Genomic DNA, 22,629 nt, shown 5'->3' with positions numbered 1-22,629 from the left:
GTCTATGAGGGGCTCTTGATCCAAAGAACTGGATTTACCCTCCCCTTCCTTGAATCAAACCTGAAAGCCTCCCATTCCACAGGCACTATGTGACCCCTGTGGATTTAGTCCTTTTCCCCTGATTATTAAAAAACTGAAGAAAGGGCACAAAACGTGAAAGGCAAAGTGACGAAAACATAGTAGGTGGGTACATGAAAGGTGAGTAATTACTATATTTAAAACAGAAATAGGCCCTTTAAAAATGAAGGAAAAGGAGATAGCACTGTACTTAAATGTGACTGAGATATAACTTAGATAGTCATTCAATGAAGGCAAAATATATCTTCATGAATATATTAGGTATACAGTATATATTTCATATGAGTGATCTCAGTAACAGCAATTCAGCAAATACAAATCATGTCCTAATCTACTGTGCACTTATACAAGCTTAAATGTCATGAAAAATATGAAATATAAAGTTATAAATATGTACACTTTTGGATTCCTCATATACAATGAACATATACAAACACCAATCAATCCAACAAGGTATTTCCTAGGATATATACTGGACAATTTACCTAAAGTTCTCCTTAACTTAATCCATGAAATAAGGTTGACCATTTCTGTCTCTGCGTTGAGTGAGAACTTCAACTCCAGTGTCGGTCACCAACAGTGTTTCTTCAAACTGGGCAGACAGTTTTCCATCTGCGGTTACAGCAGTCCAGTTATCTGGCCATTGCTCGTCTTTCCATGTACCTAGCATAACCAATAATTAAATATTTTACTATTTAATGCACACACCATACATGCAAGTACAGTGGTACCTCAAATTTTGGCCGAAATTTGTTCCAGAAGGCTGTTCAAACGCTGTTACCAAACGAATTTGTTCCCATAAGGAACAATGTAAATTAGATTAGTCTGTTTCAGACCCCCAAAAATACACTTACAAAAGCACTTACAAAAATACACCTACATAACTGTTCAAGATGGGAGCTGTTCAAAATTTAAGGTACCACTGTACTGTATATCACACTGTACCATCCAACAAATTACAAAAGCATTACAAATAATACAACAGGCAATTTTATGCATAGAGAATCATAAAAAAGTTACAGTAAAAGGCAGACTGAGCAAGACAGTATATTTAAATTTAAAATTGGCAGTCTGGAGGGACATCTAAACTGTCATATCTGAGCGCTACTGCAAAGACAGGGATTATGTATGAGTGGTGGTGAAAGTGTTGAATGATGTTGAAACTTTTTTTCTTTCTTTCTGGGTCACCCTGCCTCAGTGGGAAAATGTGTTAAAAAATATATGTATGGGAAGTACAGGGTCTGCACTCTGAAGGAGGGGTGTTAATGTTGCAGTTTTACAACTGTAGTGTAGGCATACCTATGGCAAGACAGTGATGGAGTGAATGATGATGAATTTTTTTTGTTTTTTTTTTTTTTGGGGGGGGGGGGTCACTCTGCCTTGGTGGGAAACAGCCAATGTGTTAATAAAAAATTTTTTATGTATGTATTTATTTGTAGATGAATGGTTCAGAGAACCGACAGGTTGATAAATTAGACACATGTGCAACTCTTGGGTATCTTTATTGAGGAAACGTTTCGCCACACAGTGGCTTCATCAGTCCATACGTAGGAGAAACTTGAAGAACAGGAGGAGAATGAGGTAATCAGTCCCTCAACCTTGAGTCGATGTGTTCAGTCCATCAATCTTGAATAGAATACGGCATATCAGCGGAGAAGCAGCTTATAAACCGTATGGCAGGAGAGGTGCAGCAGACATAGGACGTGTCACATTTGTTCAATGTGGAAGTAGGTCGTGCCAAAGAATTAGGCAAGCGTCTGACAAGCGTCTGACAGAAGTTGCAGTGTCTGACAGACACTGCAACTTCTTGGGATCTTAATACTTAGGAATTCTTCGCTTGCCTAATTCTTTGGCACGACCTACTTCCACATTGAACAAATGTGACACGTCCTATGTCTGCTGCACCTCTCCTGCCGTACGGTTTATAAGCTGCTTCTCCGCTGATATGCCGTATTCTATTCAAGATTGATGGACTGAACACATCGACTCAAGGTTGAGGGACTGATTACCTCATTCTCCTCCTGTTCTTCAAGTTTCTCCTACGTATGGACTGATGAAGCCACTGTGTGGCAAAACGTTTCCTCAATAAAGATACCCAAGAGTTGCACATGTGTCTAATTTATCAACATGTATTTATTTATATACGCGCACACACACACACAGCCTGTTACCGGTTTTAAAACAGGCTGTCAGAATAAGATCAAGTCCAGTTACCCCTTGAATTGATAGAAATATAATAGTGTTTTGGGATCACAGGTGAATGATGATAAACCAACAAAATAAATTTGAGATCTTTAATATAAAACGTGTCTAGGTGGACATCATTAAAGTAAAGAAATTTAATATAGTTCAGGATACAAGCTCCTACACTTCTCATGGATATTACTTCTGTAAACATTAATTGCAATATTAAATTGTACAAATAGTACTAAAGTGCTGAGTGCACATTTCGTACCAGTACAACTCGAGTACCATCTGGTATGTAGCTATGATGAGTTCTACTCAGATGATAAATATAACAATGTACAAGTGTGTGTGTATGTACTCAACAGTGCTCGTTATGTCTCAATAAGACTAGACTCGACTTAAGACTTCAACAATGACTGTCTAAATGTCCTCAAATACATACTCTATCTTCTTGACCAACAAGGCACTCTAAACAGCTTGCTCGAACAATATGACAAACCATTCGTCAAACAACAATAATGTACAAATCAGCAATACAGCTTCAGGAACATGGAGACAAAATAACAACCCTAACTAGGGACCATCAGCAGATCCTCCATAAAAGGCATAAAACTCCCTTAAAACTGAATCTTAGTTCAGCATAACTAAATTCCCGACTACGACAGTGCATAGATGCCACAACAAAGTAAGTCAGAAGCTTTAGCTTTGGACCAGGGATGAATTGAGTGTTTCCGCGACACACAATCTCGGCAAAACGTCAAAAAATCACTAAGTCTGAACAATGCTCTGTGAACAGAGTTAGAGTTACTAGAAGTATGTTTCGACTCGCCAACAAAATCATACTCAACCAAAAACAGAGTCTTAATCACAAACAAACAGCCAGAGAAGTGAGATCTGGTGAGGTGTGCTTCTCAGGCAAGAAACAGATCTAGACACACTCAATGAGGTAGGGAGAGCAGTCCCCAACCTCAGGTGCGATCACGTGATTAGCCAGTGCTACTCCAGTGATGTCGGCAGGTAAACAAGCAGGTAGATAAGCAGTTTGCAAGTGCGGACAGTCAGTCACAACTCTCCAACAGCAAGCACAGAGAAGGTTATATGTAACATCCTACCTACATACATAGCTAATATACAGTGGTACCTCGAGTTTCGAACAGCTCCCAATTATGTAAGTGTGTTTTTGTAAGTGCTTTAGTAAGTGTACTTTTGGGGGTCTGAAATGGACTAATCTAATTTACATTATTCCTTATGGGAACAAATTCTTTTGGTATCAGCACTCGAAGAGCCTCCTGGAACGAATTAAGTTCATAACTCGAGGTACCACTGTTTTTATTAACACATCGGCCGATTTCCACCAAGGCAGGATGGCCCGAAAAAGAAAAACTTTCATCATCGTTTACTCCATCACTGTCTTGCCAGAGGGGTACTTTACACTACAGTTATAAAACTGCAACATTAACACCCCTCAAATAATTAGATAAAGCAAGATATTTTCATTTTAGCTATTAATGACAATACTGGCAATATAAAACTATATGAAAAGGTAATATACAATTAAATATACATTATAGACATTATATACATTGTGTCTCAATCAGGCTATACAACACGCACACACAAACACACACAAGCGCCTTTGACAACTGGTAACAACACACACAAGCCTCAGGGACAATTACGCATTGGTGATTTCGCCGATTTTGAGCCCTATTTTCAGCCAATTCCGTTGTTCAAATCCACCAAACTCATAGCTATTTCTTTAGAACTCCATTTGTTCTATCGACTGAGTACAAGAAACCGCCCATTTACCGACTTAAACTACCCAATAAAGTTAGTCAGAATTTGGCAATTTGGCCAATTTCATGCAAATTAAAAAATATGTCAATTTCAAAATAGGGTCCAGAATGAACAATGCAGACATTCCTGGCACTAAAATAACATTTACTCTGTTCATTAGTCACGTCTTCAGGCCCCTGTTATAAAATTATAATACTCTTGCTTTCTATTTTGAATTTTTTTCACATTTTTAAAAAAAAATAGAAGATTTATTGTTATGCAGACTACTGCAATATTGTAATAATTGTATAAATAACGCTAACCCATTCATGACTGCGTATTAGAGTGGCTAGCTGGACATTTATTGGACAATGACATCATTTGTTTACTCTTGAACATCGGCAAAAACCAAACATTTCTGCCAATTTGAGCTCCATTTCAAGACCCTTTTCATGGTAAAACCAATCAAAATCACTTCTATTTCTATAATATGTTTTCCATTCTATTAAATGAGACCAAGAAAACAAGAATACAACCATAAATACTATACGAAAATACACCTCAAAGAGGGTGTTTTAATCCAAAAACATGGTAGGAGTTTTTTTTTCTCATTATGCACTGCATGCTGCAGAATTTTTTTATACTGTGCACACTGACCACACAGACCCATTCTCTCACATGTGGGCCTACCAGCTTTCTCCTGCTTGATTTGAAGCCGCTAGAATTTTTGAATACATACACGTCAAACACACTGGCTCGTAAGATGTATATATACGACCAAAACTGTCAAAGGGTTAAATGTTTAATTGGCTGTGTGGGCAGTGAACAATTACTGCTACTGTTCCAGCTCTGATCTATCTCCTTCCTTGAATGGAGTCACCAACACCAAACAGTACTGTAAGCAAGAGACATTTGCATTTTTTGTGTTCTCTGAATAGTAGGTTAACTACTCTAATAGGATTCATACAAGCAGGCACATTTCTATACACCATAGGGAGGCTAGCATGGGCTCCACTGTGACCACAAATGCAGGTGTGGGATTCATTTATGACAACATGCATTTGTGACCACAGTGCAGCCCATGTAAATGTCCCTATAGAGTACAGCAACATACCTAGTTGAATGAATCCTATTACAGCCAGCTAGTCAAGGGGTTAACACACTGGCCTGCAAGTTTTAAGACTCACCTGCTAATGGGTTGGAGCCCAACTCATCCTCTGATTTCCTCCATCATAGCTACATTCATGTGTGAAAATTTGGAAAGAAAAAAAAAAAATAAATTGCTTACCTTCCGAGATCATTGGTTCAATTGTGAATGTATGTCCGGGCTTCATAACACCAACTGCCTTGTTTTCTGAAAAAATAGTAATATAATAATAGTAATAATAAATAAATCAGTGCCTACACACAGAAGGAGGGATGGAGATATTTGCAATCTGGACAGGCATCTGAACTATAGTATCAGCGCACCTCTGGCATGACAGCAATTAACATGAGTGATGATGAAAGCATTTCTTCTTTTCCAGGCCATGCTACCTCGGTGAGACATGTTTGGTGTTACAAAATATAGATACATACGTACACTGTGTGTGTGTGTGTTAGTTACCATTTTGTCCTAGGCACATGTCGATTAGACACTAGGCCTGTTGTATATTAGTGCTTGTATGTGTGCATGTGTGTGCATGTGTGTGTGCATGTGTGTGCGTGTGTGTGTGTAATTGTTTTACATGATGGTAGGATTGCTGGTGTCTTTTGTCTGTCTCATAAATATGCAAGATTACAGGGACGTCTTGCTACTTCTACTTACACTTAGGTCACACTACACATACATGTACATGTTTATTTATACACACTCATCTGAGTTTTCTTTGATTTTATCTTAATAGTTCTTGGTCTAATTACTTTTCCTTTTATATCCATGGGGAAATGGAATAAGAATCTTTCCTCCATAAGCCATGCGTGTTGTAAAAGTCAACTAAAATGCCGAGAACAATGGGATAGTAACCCCTTTTCCTGTAATAATTACTAAAAAGAATAAGAAGAAAATTGTCAAAGTGGGAAGTCTGAATGTGTGTGGATGTTGTGCAAATGATAAGAAAGAGATGATTGTGGATGTTATGAATAAGAAGCTGGATGTCCTGGCTTTAAGTGAAACAAAGCTGAAGGGGGTGGGAGAGTTTCAGTGGAAAGGAATAAATGGGATTAAGCCAGGGGTTTCAAACAGAGCTAAAGAAGGAGTAGCAATAATGTTGAAGGATAAGTTATGACAGGAAAAGAGGGACTACAAATGTATTACTTCAAGGATTATGTGGAGTAAAATAAAGGTTGGATGTGAAAAGTGGGTTATAGTAAGCGTATATGCACCTGGAGAAGAGAAAAGTGTAGAGGAGAGAGAGAGAGATTTTGGGAAATGTTGAGTGAATGCGTGGGGAGTTTTGAACCAAGTGTGAGAGTTATGGTGGTTGGGGATTTCAATGCTAAAGTGGGAAAAAATGTTGTGGAGGGAGTAGTAGGTAAATTTGGGGAGCCAGAGGTAAATGAAAATGGGGAGCCTTTAATTGAGCTATGTGCAGAAAGAGGTTTGGTAATAAGTAATACATATTTTATGAAGAGGAGGATAAATAAATATACAAGGTATGATATAGCACGTAACGAAACTAGTTTGTTTGATTATGTATTGGTGGATGTATTGATGTATTGGTTGATGGGTAGGCTCCAGGATGTACATGTTTATAGAGGGGCAACTGATATATCGGATCATTATTTAGTTGTAGCTACAGTTAGAGTAAGAGGTAGATGGGAAAAGAGGAAAATGGCAACAACATGCAAGAGGGAGGCGAAAGTGTATAAACTAAGGGAGGAGGAAGTTCGGGCGAGATATAAGCAACTATTGGCAGAAAGGTGGGCTGGTGCAAGTATGAGCAGTGGGGGGGTTGAAGAGGGTTGGAATAGTTTTAAAAATGCAGTATTAGAATGTGGGGCAGAAGTCTGTGGTTATAGGAGAGTGGGTGCAGGAGGAATGAGGAGAGATTGGTGGAATGATGAAGTAAAGGGTGTAATAAAAGAGAAAAAGTTAGCTTATGAGAGGTTTTTACAAAGCAGAAGTGTTATAAGAAGAGTAGAGTACATGTATATGGAGAGTAAAAGAAAGGTGAAGAGAGTGGTGAAAGAGTGCAAAAGGAGAGCAGATGATAGAGTGGGAGAGGCACTGTCAAGAAATTTTAATGAAAATAAGAAAAAAATTTGGAGTTAAACAAGTTAAGAAAGCCTAGAGAACAAATGGATTTGTCAGTTAAAAACAGAGTAGGGGAGTTAGTAGATATGGAGATGGAGGTTTTGGGTAGATGGCGAGAATATTTTGAGGAACTTTTAAATGTCGACGAAGAAAGGGAAGTGGTAATTTCATGCACTGGCCAGGGAGGTATACCATCTTTTAGGAGTGAAGAAGAACAGGATGTGAGTGTGGGGGAGGTGCACGAGGCATTACATAGAATGAAAGGGGATAAAGCAGCTGGAACTGATGGGATCATGACAGAAATGTTAAAAGCATGGGGGGATATAGTGTTGGAGTGGTTGGTATTTTTGTTTAATAAATGTATGAAAGAGGGGAAGGTACCTAGGGATTGGCAGAGCATGCATAGTCCCTTTATATAAAGGGAAGGGGGACAAAAGAGATATGCAGGATTGCGGATGAGAAAGGAGGTTTCAGAGTGGTTAGGGGATGTGTAGATCAAGTGTTTACATTGAGGCATATACATGTATGTGAACAGTATTTAGATAAAGGTAGGGAAGTTTTTATTGCATTTATGGATTTAGAAAAGGCATATGATAGAGTGGATAGGGGAGCAATGTGGCAGATGTTGCAAGTATATGGAATAGGTGGTAAGTTACTAAATGCTGTAAAGAGTTTTTATGAGGATAGTGAGGCTCAGGTTAGGGTGTGTAGAAGAGAGGGAGACTACTTCCCGGTAAAAGTAGGTCTTAGACAGGGATGTGTAATGTCACCATGGTTGTTTAATATATTTATAGATGGGGTTGTAAAAGAAGAAAATGCTAGGGCGTTCGGGTGAGGGGTGGGATTAAATTATGGGGAATCAAATACAAAATGGGAATTGACACAGTTGCTTTTTGCTGATGATACTGTGCTCATGGGAGATTCTAAAGAAAAATTGCAAAGGTTAGTGGATGAGTTTGGGAGTGTGTCTAAAGGTAGAAAGTTGAAAGTGAACATAGAAAAGAGTAAGGTGATGAGGGTATCAAATGATTTAGATAAAGAAAAACTGGATATCAAATTGGGGAGGAGGAGTATGGAAGAAGTGAATGTTTTCAGATATTTGGGAGTTGACGTGTCGGCAGATGGATTTATGAAGGATGAGGTTAATCATAGAATTGATGAGGGGAAAAAGGTGAGTGGTGCGTTGAGGTATATGTGGAGACAAAAAACGTTATCTATGGAGGCAAAGAAGGGAATGTATAAATGTATAGTAGTACCAACACTCTTATATAGGTGTGAAGCTTGGGTTGTGAATGCAGGAGCGAGGAGGCGGTTGGAGGCAGTGGAGATGTCCTGTCTAAGTGCAATGTGTGGTGTAAATATTATGCAGAAAATTCGGAGTGTGGAAATTAGGAGAAGGTGTGGAGTTAATAAAAGTATTAGTCAGAGGGCTGAAGAGGGGTTGTTGAGGTGGTTTGGTCATTTAGAGAGAATGGATCAAAGTAGAATGACATGGAGAGCATTTAAATCTGAGGGGAAGGAAGGCGAGGTAGGGGTCGTCCTCAAAAAGGTTGGAGGGAGGGGGTAAAGGAGGTTTTGTGGGAGAGGGGCTTGGACTTCCAGCAAGCGTGCGTGAGCGTGTTAGATAGGAGTGAATGGAGACGAATGGTATTTGGGACCTGACAATCTGTTGGAGAGCAGGGTAATATTTAGTGAAGGGATTCAGGGAAACCGGCTAGTTTTATATAGCCGGACTTGAGTCCTGGAAATGGGAAGTACAATACCTGCACTCTAAAGGAGGGGTTCGGGATATTAGCAGTTTGGAGGGATATGTTGTGTATCTTTATAGGTATATGCTTCTAAGCTGTTGTGTTCTGAGCACCTCTGCAAAAACAGTGATTATGTGTGAGTGAGGTGAAAGTGTTGAATGATGATGAAAGTATTTTCTTTTTGGGGATTTTCTTTCTTTTTTTTTTGGGTCACCCTGCCTCGGTGGGAGACGGCTTACTTATTTAAAAAAAAAAAAAAAAAAAAACTCATGCAGACTACTGCATTATTGTAAAACTGGTATAAATAATATCACTGCACTAGTGAAAGAATATTAGACCCCCAGTTGACGTGTATTGGACGTGTGGGATGATTTTCTCACTCCTGAACATTGGTAAATATCAAACATTTCTGCTACTTTGAGCTCAATTTCAAGGTCGTTTTCATCATGAAACTAATCAAAATCATCTCTATTTCTATAATATGTTTTCCATTTTATCACATGAGACCATGAAAACGAGAATACAACGATGAATACTATATGAAAATACACCTCAAATTCGGAGTTTTAATCCAAAAAAACGGTCTAGTTTTTTTTTTCTCATTATGCAATGCGTGCTGCAGGATTTTTTTTATGTGGTGCACACTGACCACACAGACCCATTCTCTGACATGTGGGCCTACCAGCTTTCTCCTGCTTGATTTGAAGCCGCTAGAATTTATGTGTATTAATAGGTCCGAAACACTGGCTCATAAGACGTATATCTATGACCAAAACATTCAAAGGGTTAAATCACTATTACATACCTTTATTGAAGACTCTTGTTGGGAGAGGGAGAGTGTAGACAGGACAAAATGCTTAAATATGACGAGCTAATATCAACTCTATGGCTTATTTATCTATCACAATTCATCTAATACGACAAAATAAACAATATTAACATAGAAACGTGATATATACTCTAGAATGAATAAAAATGTCATTACATATGTCACAAGTGATGGTGGTGTGTTGTTGTTGGATTTATAAGGGCCACTGAGAGCATAAGCCGTACATACATTAGTGGTAGGGTGGCGGCAGTAGAGACCACTACCACTATTCACACAAACAATGTACGTAATTTCTAAATAAGAAATATTTACACTTTAATTTATAAATGAGAAATATTTACACTTTGTAAATAAGAAATGTTTACACTTACCTTGGAGGAGATGCTGGCAGAGGGCAGCATATGTTGTCAGTGCCCTATATACCTCAAACAACAATGGAGAAGTTAAGTTTCATGTCATTTTTCTATTGCTTAATCGCTTAACTTACTTGTTAAACTGTTACTGCTACACTTTATCGCTGGCTGGCGATATAGCCTTTATTGGCTCCTGCTGCTTTTGTATCGTACACATTTTAGAATCACTGAATTGCTGAAGAAGGCACATTCTCCCCTCCCTTCTCCTCTTCCACTTTGGTACTTTGCTACGAGTTCTTTCTTGAATTGTAACACGTTTCTCACCTTCTTTACCATAGGGCTGGCACTAGAAGCTTTCTTTAGGCTCATGGTGGCTTATTTAGCAGTTGCGGATGGTGGAGCCCACTCTCAGATACATTCCGTATGACCGATGAATCACGAGGCAAATGACTAACCGCGAGGCTATATTTTGACAAAAAACGTTACGAAAGGCGAAATTTACGAAGAGTGAGACTTACGAAACTTGAGGGCCCACTGTATATACATGTATATACGTATACACTTTTTTTCAAAAAGTTGACCATCTCCCACCGAGGCAGGGTGACCCAAAAAGAAAGAAAATCCCCAAAAAGAAAATACTTTCATCATTCAACACTTTCACCTCACTCATATGTAATCCCTGTCTTTGCAGAGGTGCTCAGATACATATATAAAAAATATATTTTTTTTAACACTGGCTGTCTTCCATTCACTCATCACACTCTTGCCAAGAGGTGTGCAGACACTACAGTTCAGATGCTCCTCTGAATTGCAAGTATCCATACCCCTCTTTCAAAGTAAAGACACTGTACTTCTTACTTCCAAGACTTTAGTCTGGCTAACTTGCCTTCATTCTAACCTAACATGCCTGCATGCATAAGCCTAATGGATGTTCAAACACCTAGCACCTTGTTCCAACCCTTCCAGGAATGACCAACAAAGTATTTGAACCTGTGTCTCTCACTCTCCATGTGAGCAGAGTCACTTACATAATGATTAAGCTATTCAGCCAGAACCATGTAAGCTATTTCATTTTGCCCTCCTTATATAATGTTCATAAGAGATACCTAAATGCTTAACAATCCACAACAAGCAGATTAAGCACCGTGTACTGGACTCTCTGTTCACGTGGAGAGTGAGACAGATAGGTTTGAATCCTCTGCCAGTTGAAGATAAATGTTCATTCAAACTGTTAAGCATTCTTTTGCTGAGTTAAGAATTAAAGTACTGTACTTGAATTATTTACCTCGATTAATGCAAAACATTGAACAGAAGACAGTTTTATCTTGGTCCCTGTCACTTTAGGTACTTATCTAATCACTGAGCCAAAAATGAACAGCATTTCTCCGAAGCTACAAAAATACAATTACATACAATATATCCACTACAATTTTTTTTTTCAACATGTCGGCCATCAACCCCTGGTTCAGCATCCAAAAAATTAATACAATAAGTAAAATAAGCAATTTCATACATGAAATTTGTATTATTACTTAGCAGGTATTATTACAGTACATACATTAAAAAAACAAAATGCTCAACCCTAAGTGGTCACACAGCTCCACAGTTGGAAAAAGAAAAGAACTTATAATATCTCATTATAACTTACTAGCATAGTGTGGAACAGATGGTGCAGTATGAAACAATTGATGAATACCATGGCCACAGTAGGAACGCACTACAGAGAAACCCTGGGAGTGAGCATGCTTCTGGATTAATGATCCCACTTCCCGGTACTTGACACCAGGCTTAACTGCAAACCGAAAAATATGTTCTTGCTGCATAATTAGTACAACAACAACAATAATAATACTACTACTCCATGGGAAAGTGGAGAAGAATCCTTCCTTTGTAAGCCACATGTCATAAGAGGTGACTAAACTACTGGGAGCAAGGGGCTAGTAACTCCTTTCTCGTATATAAATTACTAAATCTTTCTTTCTTTCTTTCAACACACCGGCCGTATCCCACCGAGGCGGGGTGGCCCAAAAGGAAAAACGAAAGTTTCTCCTTTTACATTTAGTAATATATACAGGAGAAGAGGTTACTAGCCCCTTGCTCCCGGCATTTTAGTCGCCTCTTACAACACGCATGGCTTACGGAGGAAGAATTCTGTTCCACTTCCCCATGGAGATAAGAGGAAATAAACAAGAATAAGAACTAGAAAGAAAATAGAAGAAAACCCAGAGGGGTGTGTATATATGTGCTTGTACATGTATGTGTAGTGGGACCTAAGTGTAAGTAGAAGTAGCAAGACGTACCTGAAAACTTGCATGTTCATGAGACAGAAAAAAGGACACCAGCAATCCTACCATCATGTAAAACAATTACAGGCTTTCGTTTTACACTCACTTGGCAGGACGGTAGTACCTCCCTGGGCGGTTGCTGTCTACCAACCTACTACCTACAAAATTACTAAATGTAAAAAGAAAAACTTTCATTTTTTTTTTTTGGGTCACCCTGCCTTAGTGAGATATGGCTGGTTTGTTAAAAAAAATATAATAATAATTCATATTTTTAATATAATGGTTATGTTTCACTAAAATATGGTAACACCAAGAAGGAAAGTCATTTACCATCACTCATTCAGCAGCTGTCCTGCCAGAGTGCATCACAGATATTACAATTCAAACAACCCTCAGAATCACATCATCTCCACCAAGGATAATGAGTAGAGGTCCTGAACTTCTCGCCTCCAGACCTCAAGTCTTGCTACTAAACACTACTAGTTACTATTACTATATTACTAATACTATTATTACTACTACTAACATAAGTGCTGTAGCTTTACAACCTATATCCTTCCCAAAAGGTGCACACTTATCCTAGCAATTGCCTACACTTTTTTTTTTTTAAAACATTGGTGTTATGGGTATGGCCATACCTGTTATATTTCATAATAGGATGTGCTCCTTTTTATTATAATATATATGTTAATCTCCATGGGGAAGTGGAACAGAATTCTTCCTCCGTAAGCCATGCGTGTTGTAAGAGGCAACTAAAATGCCGGAAGCAAGGGGCTAGTAACCCCTTCTCCTGTATATATTACTAAATGTAAAAGGAGAAGCTTTCGTTTTTCCTTTTGGGCCACCCCGCCTCAGTGGGATATGGCCGGTGTGTTGAAAGAAAGAAAGAAGATACAGTGGACCCCCGCTTAACGATCACCTCCTAATGTGACCAATTATGTAAGCGTATTTATATAAGTGCGTTTGTACGTGTATGTTTGGGGGTCTGAAATGGACTAATCTACTTCACAATATTCCTTATGGGAACAAATTCGGTCAGTACTAGCACCTGAACATACTTCTGGAATGAAAAAATATCATTAATCGGGGGTCCACTGTATATGTTAATGCTAATATTGTATTATATTATGTTTTGTTAGTCTATATTAAGTGTTTTCATGTAGTGGGAAACTACTAGTTGGAGCGCCAGTTACTAGTTTAGGTACTGACGTCTCCCTCAGTCACGTGACCACCCTGACGTTGGCTTACCACTCGGTGGTACCGTCAGTAGGTTCACAGCACTTGCTCCGAGTGGTTCTACAACACTCGCACTGACTAGCACTCTCACTTCTAGCCCAATCTGATTACTAAGAGTTCTCTGGTCATATACATATCCCTTGCACAGGATTACCGATAAATCCTTGTCTGGATAATTACTTCCTGCAACAGATTGATTGCCTAACTCTAGTACTGGGAATTGTTTTGCCAGTAAACTTTTGTCGTAACAATAGCTGTACATGTATAATAGTATCTTTTATGTATAAAGGAAAAAGATAAGTAATTTTGTTGCTCTATTTTTCATAAATATGTGAAGATACTACGCAAGTTTTATTGTTATTAAAGACAGATTTTATTTGCGTTTTGGCCATCCTATAGAAAGAAAGTTAACAAAGAAAGTTTGCTTAAAAAGGCTATATTGGCTGCACTAAAACCTTGTTGCTATGGAGTTCACCCTAGACAATAGCCAACCTAGCAACTGATCCCCATCAAGGATCAGTAGCCCAGTGTTATACACTCCATATCATAACATTGGCCATTTCCCACCTAGGCAGGGGTCACCCGAAAAAGAAGAAACACTTTCATCATCCTCACTCCATCACTGTCTTGCCAGAGGCGTGCCACTAGTACAGTTCAAAAACTGTAGTATTGGCATATCTCCATCCCTCCTTCAGAGTGTAGGCACTGTACTTCCCACCTCCAAGACTTGAGTCCTGGAGATGGGAAAATATGTAAGAATGGCTACTCATTCATTCAAATATCACTAATATAAAATCTTGTAAAAAAAAAAAGTGTATAGTTACCAATTTCAATAGACTTCTGAAGGCATTCCCAGGTGGTCTTGACAAGGTTTTTTGCTATACTACTGACCTCACCAATAAATAAAGTTTCATTCAAGTCACCATGGAAATTGCGATGGTATACTGTAACATCAACTGTGAAGGAAAATGTTTTAAACAGAAATTATTATTAATGCCACTTTTTTTTTGATAAAGCATAATATATATATAGTACAGACCACAAGTTGCAATACAGTGGCTAGAACAATTCACAACTAACCCAAAAACTGAAGAAGAAACTAGATGATATGAATATTGTCTGGTCATTCCTGGACTATTATCAATTTGCAAGTGACTCTATAATGGTTCAGCAGGGATAGAAAATTACTTTAGAATCATCTCTAATTGGTGGGATAGTTGTGCAACACATGGTAAACTTAATAGCAGGTAAGAAAACTGAATCTTCTTTGGACATTTACTGAAGTACATTCAACATTTTGGTGAAAACTCAATTACTACCATCACTGAAACATTGACTGTACTTCAGTAAATTTCCTAAGAAGCTCCATGACTTTCCTACCTGCTATGAATCATAGTATACTTCCAGCTCAATCTTCTTTACATATAGTAAACCCAAATGCTAGGGAAGACAATCTATCAAACCACCTTTACCCTAAAAATACATCAGGTCTGTCAGCCATTTGTCATCTTCCAGTTGTAAACATGACCTCTATTTTCCTATCATTTCAATCACTCAAGTAACTTATTTAAGACGTTGCTGGTTGATAACCACCTCACTACACACCAGAAAGAAGCAACACTATCAAACTGACCTCATTCTTGTCTGAAACCAATTTGAATGGATGAAATTACTAATTTAAAAACAAATAGCTGTACTTTAATCCTAAAACAGTATACAGGGATGGGCTGAATAAGATGTATTTGAAGACCTGTTCTGTGCAGTGCTTTCATATTTATCTCTGGAGGGGTACCAAGGTCAGAGGTGGAGGAATAACTACAATATACTATACAAACATTGTTCCACAAGCCACCCCCTATAAGTGTATTTTTGTCATATTAACCACACCACGTATATACTTAACTAAACATTATGAATATAATCTACTATGATAAATATAACTAAAGTTGTACCTTCTTCATTATTATTTTTATAACATTACAGTTAAAAACTCATAACTTAAGCAGCATTATAACAATGCATTTAATGGCTAGAAAAATTTGCTACATTATGACAGAGAAACCCGTCTAATTACAAAGCTCTATAGTAAGAAGAGAGAACCATACCAATTTGAAAACAATTCAGCAAGCACTGTTAAAATTTAAACATGATGTAAGCAATACTGCAGGACAGTAAGATACTTACTATTACATATATCCCCATTTTGTAGCGGCCTCATATCTGGGATGCCATGACATATAACTTCATTGACTGAAGTGCAGCAGGACTTGGGAAAACCATGGTAGTTCAAGGGTGAAGGGTAGCACTCTCGTTCAATAGCAGCTTCATGTACAACACGATCAATCTCATCTGTAGCCACACCAATATCTGCTACTTTCACTCCTTCATCCAAAACTTCTCGAGCTAACTGCAAGAAAAAATATCCAAAACTTTTGTGATTTTTTGATGACTTTATGGTTACTACTTCACAAAAATTTTGCATTTCCATTTATATTTCTGTGAACAGAAGAAGACACTGCTGAAACAAACATTTGCTGGTGGAGATCATGATCACTATTATAATTATTCTACTTATGGAGGGAGCACTGAACCCACGGGGAGCCACACAGCCTCTCGGGAAATAAGAGACATTCAGGTTCGATTCAGGTAATGGGAGGGCAAGTCCAAGGAATTGGATCAAGAGCCCCTCACTTGTATCAAAGAGACTCTCTTGAGGGGTGATGTGATCACTACATAATCATCTTTAAATAACATAAAAAGGGCACAATACCGTGACTGGAACGATACATAAATAACCCGCACGTACAAGAGAGGAGCTTACGACGACGTTTCGGTCTGACTTGGACCATTTACAAAGTCACACTAACAAGAAGTAGAGCAGGACGGGTATATATAGGCAGGAAGAGGTGGTGGTGGTAGTAGTAGTATAGTAGTAGTAGTAGTAGTAGTAGTAGTAGTAGTAGTAGTAGTAGTAGTAGTAGTAGTAGTAGTAGTAGTAGTAGTAGTAGTGGTCGTAGTAGTAGTACATGTAGTAGTAGTAGTAGTAGTAGTGGTCGTAGTAGTAGTAGTAGTTGTAGTAGTAGTAGTGGTCGCAGTAGTAGTAGTGGTTGTAGTAGTAGTAGTGGTCGTAGTAGTAGTAGTGGTTGTAGTAGTAGTGGTCGTAGTAGTAGTAGTGGTCGTAGTAGTAGTGATCGTAGTAGTAGTGGTCGTAGTAGTAGTAGTGGTCGTAGTAGTAGTAGTGGTCGTAGTAGTAGTAGTGGTCGTAGTAGTAGTAGTGGTCTAGTAGTAGTGGTCGTAGTAGTAGTAGTAGTGGTGGTCGTAGTAGTAGTAGTGGTCGTAGTAGTAGTAGTGGTCGTAGTAGTAGTAGTGGTCATAGTAGTAGTGGTGGTCATAGTAGTAGTGGTGGTCGTAGTAGTAGTGATGGTCGTAGTAGTAGTGATGGTCGTAGTAGTAGTGGTCATAGTAGTAGTAGTAGTGGTCGTAGTAGTAGTGGTCATAGTAGTAGTAGTAGTGGTCGTAGTAGTAGTGGTCGTAGTAGTAGTGGTCGTAGTAGTAGTGGTCGTAGTAGTAGTGGTCGTAGTAGTAGTGGTCATAGTAGTAGTAGTAGTGGTCATAGTAGTAGTAGTGGTCATAGTAGTAGTAGTAGTAGTCACAGTAGTAGTAGTAGTGGTCATAGTAGTAGTAGTGGTGGTGGTGGTCGTAGTGGTGGTGGTCGTAGTAGTGGTGGTCGTAGTAGTAGTGGTGGTCGTAGTAGTAGTGGTGGTCGTAGTAGTAGTAGTAGTGATGGTGGTCGTAGTAGTAGTAGTAGTAGTGATGGTGGTCGTAGTAGTACAGTGGACCCCCGGTTAACGATATTTTTTCACTCCAGAAGTATGTTCAGGTGCCAGTACTGACCGAATTTGTTCCCATAAGGAATATTGTGAAGTAGATTAGTCCATTTCAGACCCCCAAACATACACGTACAAACGCACTTACATAAATACACTTACATAATTGGTCGCATTCGGAGGTGATCGTTATGCGGGGGTCCACTGTAGTAGTAGTAGTGGCGGAGATGGAAGGAAGTAATGGGGAAGTAAGGAGGAGGAACCAGTCAAATACAAAGAAAGGGGAGCACTGCCAGGGAGCTAGGTGCTCACAGAGAGAGAGCAAGAACACAGAGTTGGGGAGAGGGGAAAATAATGAAATAAATAATGAAGGAACAGAAACAAGACAGAAGAAAGACAACCCAGAAGAGGAAAAAAGGAAAGAGGAAAAAGAAGAAAAAGGAGGAATCAGGTTAAGTCATGGGTGTTCTGAAGTTTGGAGCATTTTACAATGTAGTGGGCCCCACAGAGACGAAGCCAGGACTCTGTAGATGCCTTCCTCTCCCACTACATTGTAAAATGCTCCAAACTTCAGAACACCCGTGACTTAACCTGATTCCTCCTTTTTCTTCTTCTCCCTCTTCCCCTTTCCTCTTTCCTTTTTTCTCTTCTGGGTTGTCTTTCTTTCTTCTGTCTTGTGTTTCTGTTCCTTCATTATTTATTTCATTATTTTCCCCTCTCCCCACTTCTGTGTTCTTGCTCTCTCTCTCTGTGAGCACCTAGCTCCCTGGCAGTGCTCCCCTTTCTTTGTATTTGACTGGCTCCTCCTCCTTACTTCCCCATTACTTCTTCCTTCCATCTCTGCCACTACTACTACCACTTCTACTACTACTACTACTACTACTACCACTACCTCTTCCTGCCTATATATACCTGTCCTGCTCTACTTCTCGTTAGTGTGACTTTGTAAATGGTCCAAGTCAGACCGAAACATCGTTGTAAGCTCCTCTCTTCTATGTGTGGGTTATTTGTGTGATCATCTTTAACCTTAAACATCTACAGACTGGTAGTCAATGAGCTCAAAGGCTTTTTCTTAAAATCTGCAAGAACAGAATATTGTTTCTACCTTCATGTACTTTACACTGCACAAATGCTGCTTTATGAACTAAAGAATTAAACTATTTCTAACAAAATGAAGGACAAATTTGCAAGGGAAAAGTGTTTACACCCAAACTGAACAGCAAAGTAAAATGATGGGATGTAGTGTATATATCAAGGAATGACTGTACAATATTCAAAACCTTTAAACATAATGGTAATACAGGAAGTTTTGTGGGAGAGGGGCTTGGACTTCCAGCAAGCGTGCATGAGCGTGTCAGATAGGAGTGAATGGAGACGAATGGTATTTGGGACCTGACGAGCTGTTGGAGTGTGAGCAGGGTAATATTTAGTGAAGGGATTCAAGGAAACCGGTTATTTTTATATAGCCGGACTTGAGTCCTGGAAATGGGAAGTACAATGCCTGCACTTTAAAGGAGGGATTTGGGATATTGGCAGTTTGGAGGGATACGTTGTGTATCTTTATACGTATATGCTTCTAAACTGTTGTATTCTGAGCACCTCTGCAAAAACAGTGATTTTGTGTGAGTGAGGTGAAAGTGTTGAATGATGATGAAAGTATTTTCTTTTTGGGGATTTTCTTTCTTTTTTGGGTCACCTTGCCTCGGGGGGAGACAGCGGACTTGTTGGAAAAAAAAAAAAAAAAAGTAGCACTGTATATACATGTACAGTGGACCCTCGACTAACGCTATTAATCCGTTCCTGAGAGCTCATCGTTAGTCAAAATAATCGTTAGTCAAGTTAATTTTCCCCATAAGAAATAATGGAAATCAAATTAATCCGTGCAAGACACCCAAAAGTATTGAAAAAAAAAATTTTTAACACATGAAATATTAATTTTAATACACACAAACTGAAGAAGACATGCACAGTTACATGACACTTACCTTTATTGAAGATCTGGTGATGATTGATGGGATGGGAAGAGGGGAGTGTTGATGGTCTTAGTGTTTAGAAGGGGAATCCCCTTCCATTAGGACTTGAGGTGGCAAGTCCTTTTTCGGGGTTACTTCCCTTCTTTTAATGCCACTAGGACCAGCTTGAGAGTCACTGGACCTCTGTCACACAACATATCTGCCCATAGAGGCCTGTACCTCCCGTTCCTTTATGACATTCCTAACGTGTTTCACAACATTGTCAGTGTCACCATTAAACACTTGTTCAGGTTTCAGTCCTTCACTGTCTATGTACTCCTTGAATTCCTGCACATATTTTTCAGCTGCTTTTTGGTCCAAACTGGCAGCCTCACCATGCCTTACCACACTATGTATGCCACTACGATTCTTAAATCTCTCAAACCAACCTTTGCTGGCCTTAAATTCACTCACATCACCACTAGTTGCTGGCATTTTTCTAATTAAATCGTCATGTAACTTCCTAGCCTTTTCACATATGATCGCTTGAGAGATGCTATCTCCTGCTATCTGTTTTTCATTTATCCATACCAATAACGTCTCTCAACATCTATCACTTGCGATCTCAGTTTCGAAAACATAGTTGCACCTTTGGCAAGAACAGCTTCCTTGATTGCCGTTTTCTTGGCCACAATAGTAGCGATGGTTGATTGGGGTTTTGTGTACAGCCTGGCCAGCTCGGAGACATGCACTCCACTTTCATACTTAGCAATGATCCCTTTCTTCATATCCATAGTAATTCTCACCCTTTTTGCTGTAGGATTGGCACTAGAAGCTTTCTTGGGGCCCATGGTGACTTATTTTGCAGGTGCAATCACTAAAAAGGCTGTGATAATATGAAATGTTCCGATTGTATGCTTGGAAGCGACCACGGTGGCTGGCTGGCTTGTAAACACTGGCCAGAAGTGGACGCGTTTCAGACGGAAGGAATAGTGTTGGTCGAGTTTTTTAGCGCTAATCGAGGCAAAATTTTTGCGATAAAATGTATCGCTAGTCAGATTTATCGTTAATCGATGCCATCGCTGGTCGAGGGTCCACTGTATACCAATTTACAAAATTCAATTAAACTGCAAGTGAAGAAAATTAAGAAGAGCACATGATCTAAAAATCAAAGAATGAAAATAAATCTACATACCTTGCAAGCCACTCTCATTCCCTCTTTCTCTTCATCTGAAAGGCACTTAATATTTGCAGCTCCTCGTACTTTTTGCTCTGAATGTGGGAATCCATTAGGGTCATCCGCATAGTCCGGTCTGCCTATGGAAGGAGGAACCTCTTTCTTGGTGGTTTGTGGATATGGACGTAAACTACCTATTGAGAAAGAGTAACACTTCATATACCTGCTTGGTTTCCATATACACTGTAGACAAAAAAAAAAAAAAAAAAAAAAAAAAAAAAAAAAAAAAAAAAAAAAAAAAAAAAAAAAAAAAAATCCAAATTTCAAGGGGAAGGTAACTCTACAATGACCAAATAACATATGAGAATTCATCTTATTTACACATTAACATAAGAAAGGATGAAAAAATTACTTTAAAAAACTATGCAGATGTTCAAAATTCTTTCACTTACCAGAAAACGCGTAGTATGGCCAAGGGTTGTATGGCGTGCTCGAATCACTGATGCCTGAAATATTCTTAAACTGAGTAACTGCTCTCTTAAAATATGCATATCCAGGAAAATACTGCAAGTACTGATCTAGTTGTTCAGAGAACCATGGTGACCCTGTGTCAGCAAAACGATGTTAGTTGAATTCTAGTTTGGCAGATTATAGAAAACTACAATATGATGCAATACAGTGGACCCCCGCATAACGATATTAATCCGTTCCTGAGAGCTCATTTTTACGCGAAATTATCGTTATGCGAATGAATTTTCCCCATAAGAAATAATGGAAATCAAATTAATCTGTGCAAGACACCCCAAAATATGATTTTTTTTTTTACCACATGAAATATTAATTTTAATACACACAAACTGAAAAAGACATGCACAGTTACATGACACTTACCTTTATTGAAGATCTGGTGATGATTGATGGGATGGGAGGAGGAGAGTGTCTTAGTGTTTAGAAGGGGAATCCCCTTCCATTAAGACTTGAGGTGTCAAGTCCTTTTCCGGGGTTACTTCCCTTCTTCTTTTAATGCCACTAGGACCAGCTTCAGTCACTGGACTTCTGTCGCACAACATATCTGTCCACAGAGGCCTGTACCTCCCGTTCCTTTATGACTTTCCTAAAGTGGTTCACAACACTGTTAGTGTAATAGTCACCAGCACGGCTTGCAATAGCTGTGTTAGGGTGATTGTCATCAAAAAAGGTTTGCACTTTAAGCCACATTGCACACATTTCCTTAATCTTTGAAGTAGGCAACTTCTTCAATTTCTCTCTCCCCTCCTCCAAAGCAGTTTCCTCAGGTGTGGCCTCATGCTGATGAAGATGATCTAGCAGCTCATCAGTGGTTAGTTCTTCATTGTCCTCCTCCACCAACTCTTCCACATCATCCCCACTAACCTCCAATCCCAAGGACTTTCCCAATGCCACAATGGATTCCTCAACTGGCATAGGATTCCCAGGGTTAGCCTCAAACCCTTCAAAATCCCTTTGGTCTACACATTCTGGCCACAGTTTCTTCCAAGCAGAGTTCAAGGTCCTCTTAGTCACTCCCTCCCAAGCCTTACCTATAAGGTTTACACAATTGAGGATATTAAAGTGCTCTCTCCAAAACTCTCTTAGAGTCAATTGAGTTTCTGAGGTCACTACAAAGCACCTTTCAAACAGAGCTTTTGTGTACAGTTTTTTGAAGTTTGCAATAACCTGCTGGTCCATGGGCTGCAGGAGAGGAGTGGTATTAGGAGGCAAAAACTTCACCTTAATGAAGCTCATGTCCCCACAAAGTCACTCTGCCACGTCTGTAGGATGACCAGGGGCATTGTCTAACACCAGGAGGCACTTAACCCTTTCAGGGTCCAAGGCCCAAATCTGGAGTCACGCACCAGTGTCCAAGAATTTAAAAAAAAAAATTTGTTATTTTTCTTATGAAATCGTAGAGAATCTTTTTGTGAAGG

General features: G+C 39.1%; 1 protein-coding gene across 3 annotated transcripts in view; it reads right to left on the bottom strand.

Moving 5' to 3' along the window:
• Window positions 1–319: 319 nt before the first annotated feature.
• Window positions 320–22,629, bottom strand: part of LOC128695645 (methionine aminopeptidase 1) — a 28,415-nt gene continuing 6,105 nt past the window's right edge. Inside the window, exons 3-9 of one of the 3 annotated variants that reach the window (XM_053786390.2) lie at window positions 21,136–21,189; window positions 20,702–20,877; window positions 15,912–16,134; window positions 14,552–14,683; window positions 11,855–11,998; window positions 5,330–5,395; window positions 320–741 (exon numbers count right to left, since the gene is read on the bottom strand). In XM_053786390.2, the coding sequence (XP_053642365.1) occupies window positions 581–741; window positions 5,330–5,395; window positions 11,855–11,998; window positions 14,552–14,683; window positions 15,912–16,134; window positions 20,702–20,877; window positions 21,136–21,189 (956 nt within the window). In that variant the 3' untranslated portion in view covers window positions 320–580. Of the gene's footprint in view, window positions 742–5,329; window positions 5,396–11,854; window positions 11,999–14,551; window positions 14,684–15,911; window positions 16,135–20,701; window positions 20,878–21,135; window positions 21,289–22,629 lie in introns of all 3 variants that reach the window. The other 2 variants (XM_053786389.2, XM_053786391.2) reach the window with 2 other exon arrangements.

Source organism: Cherax quadricarinatus, chromosome 42 (genome assembly GCF_038502225.1).
Source record: "Cherax quadricarinatus isolate ZL_2023a chromosome 42, ASM3850222v1, whole genome shotgun sequence".
NCBI classification, from domain to species: Eukaryota; Metazoa; Arthropoda; class Malacostraca; order Decapoda; family Parastacidae; genus Cherax; species Cherax quadricarinatus.
This window is presented reverse-complemented; position numbering and strand designations above follow the sequence as displayed.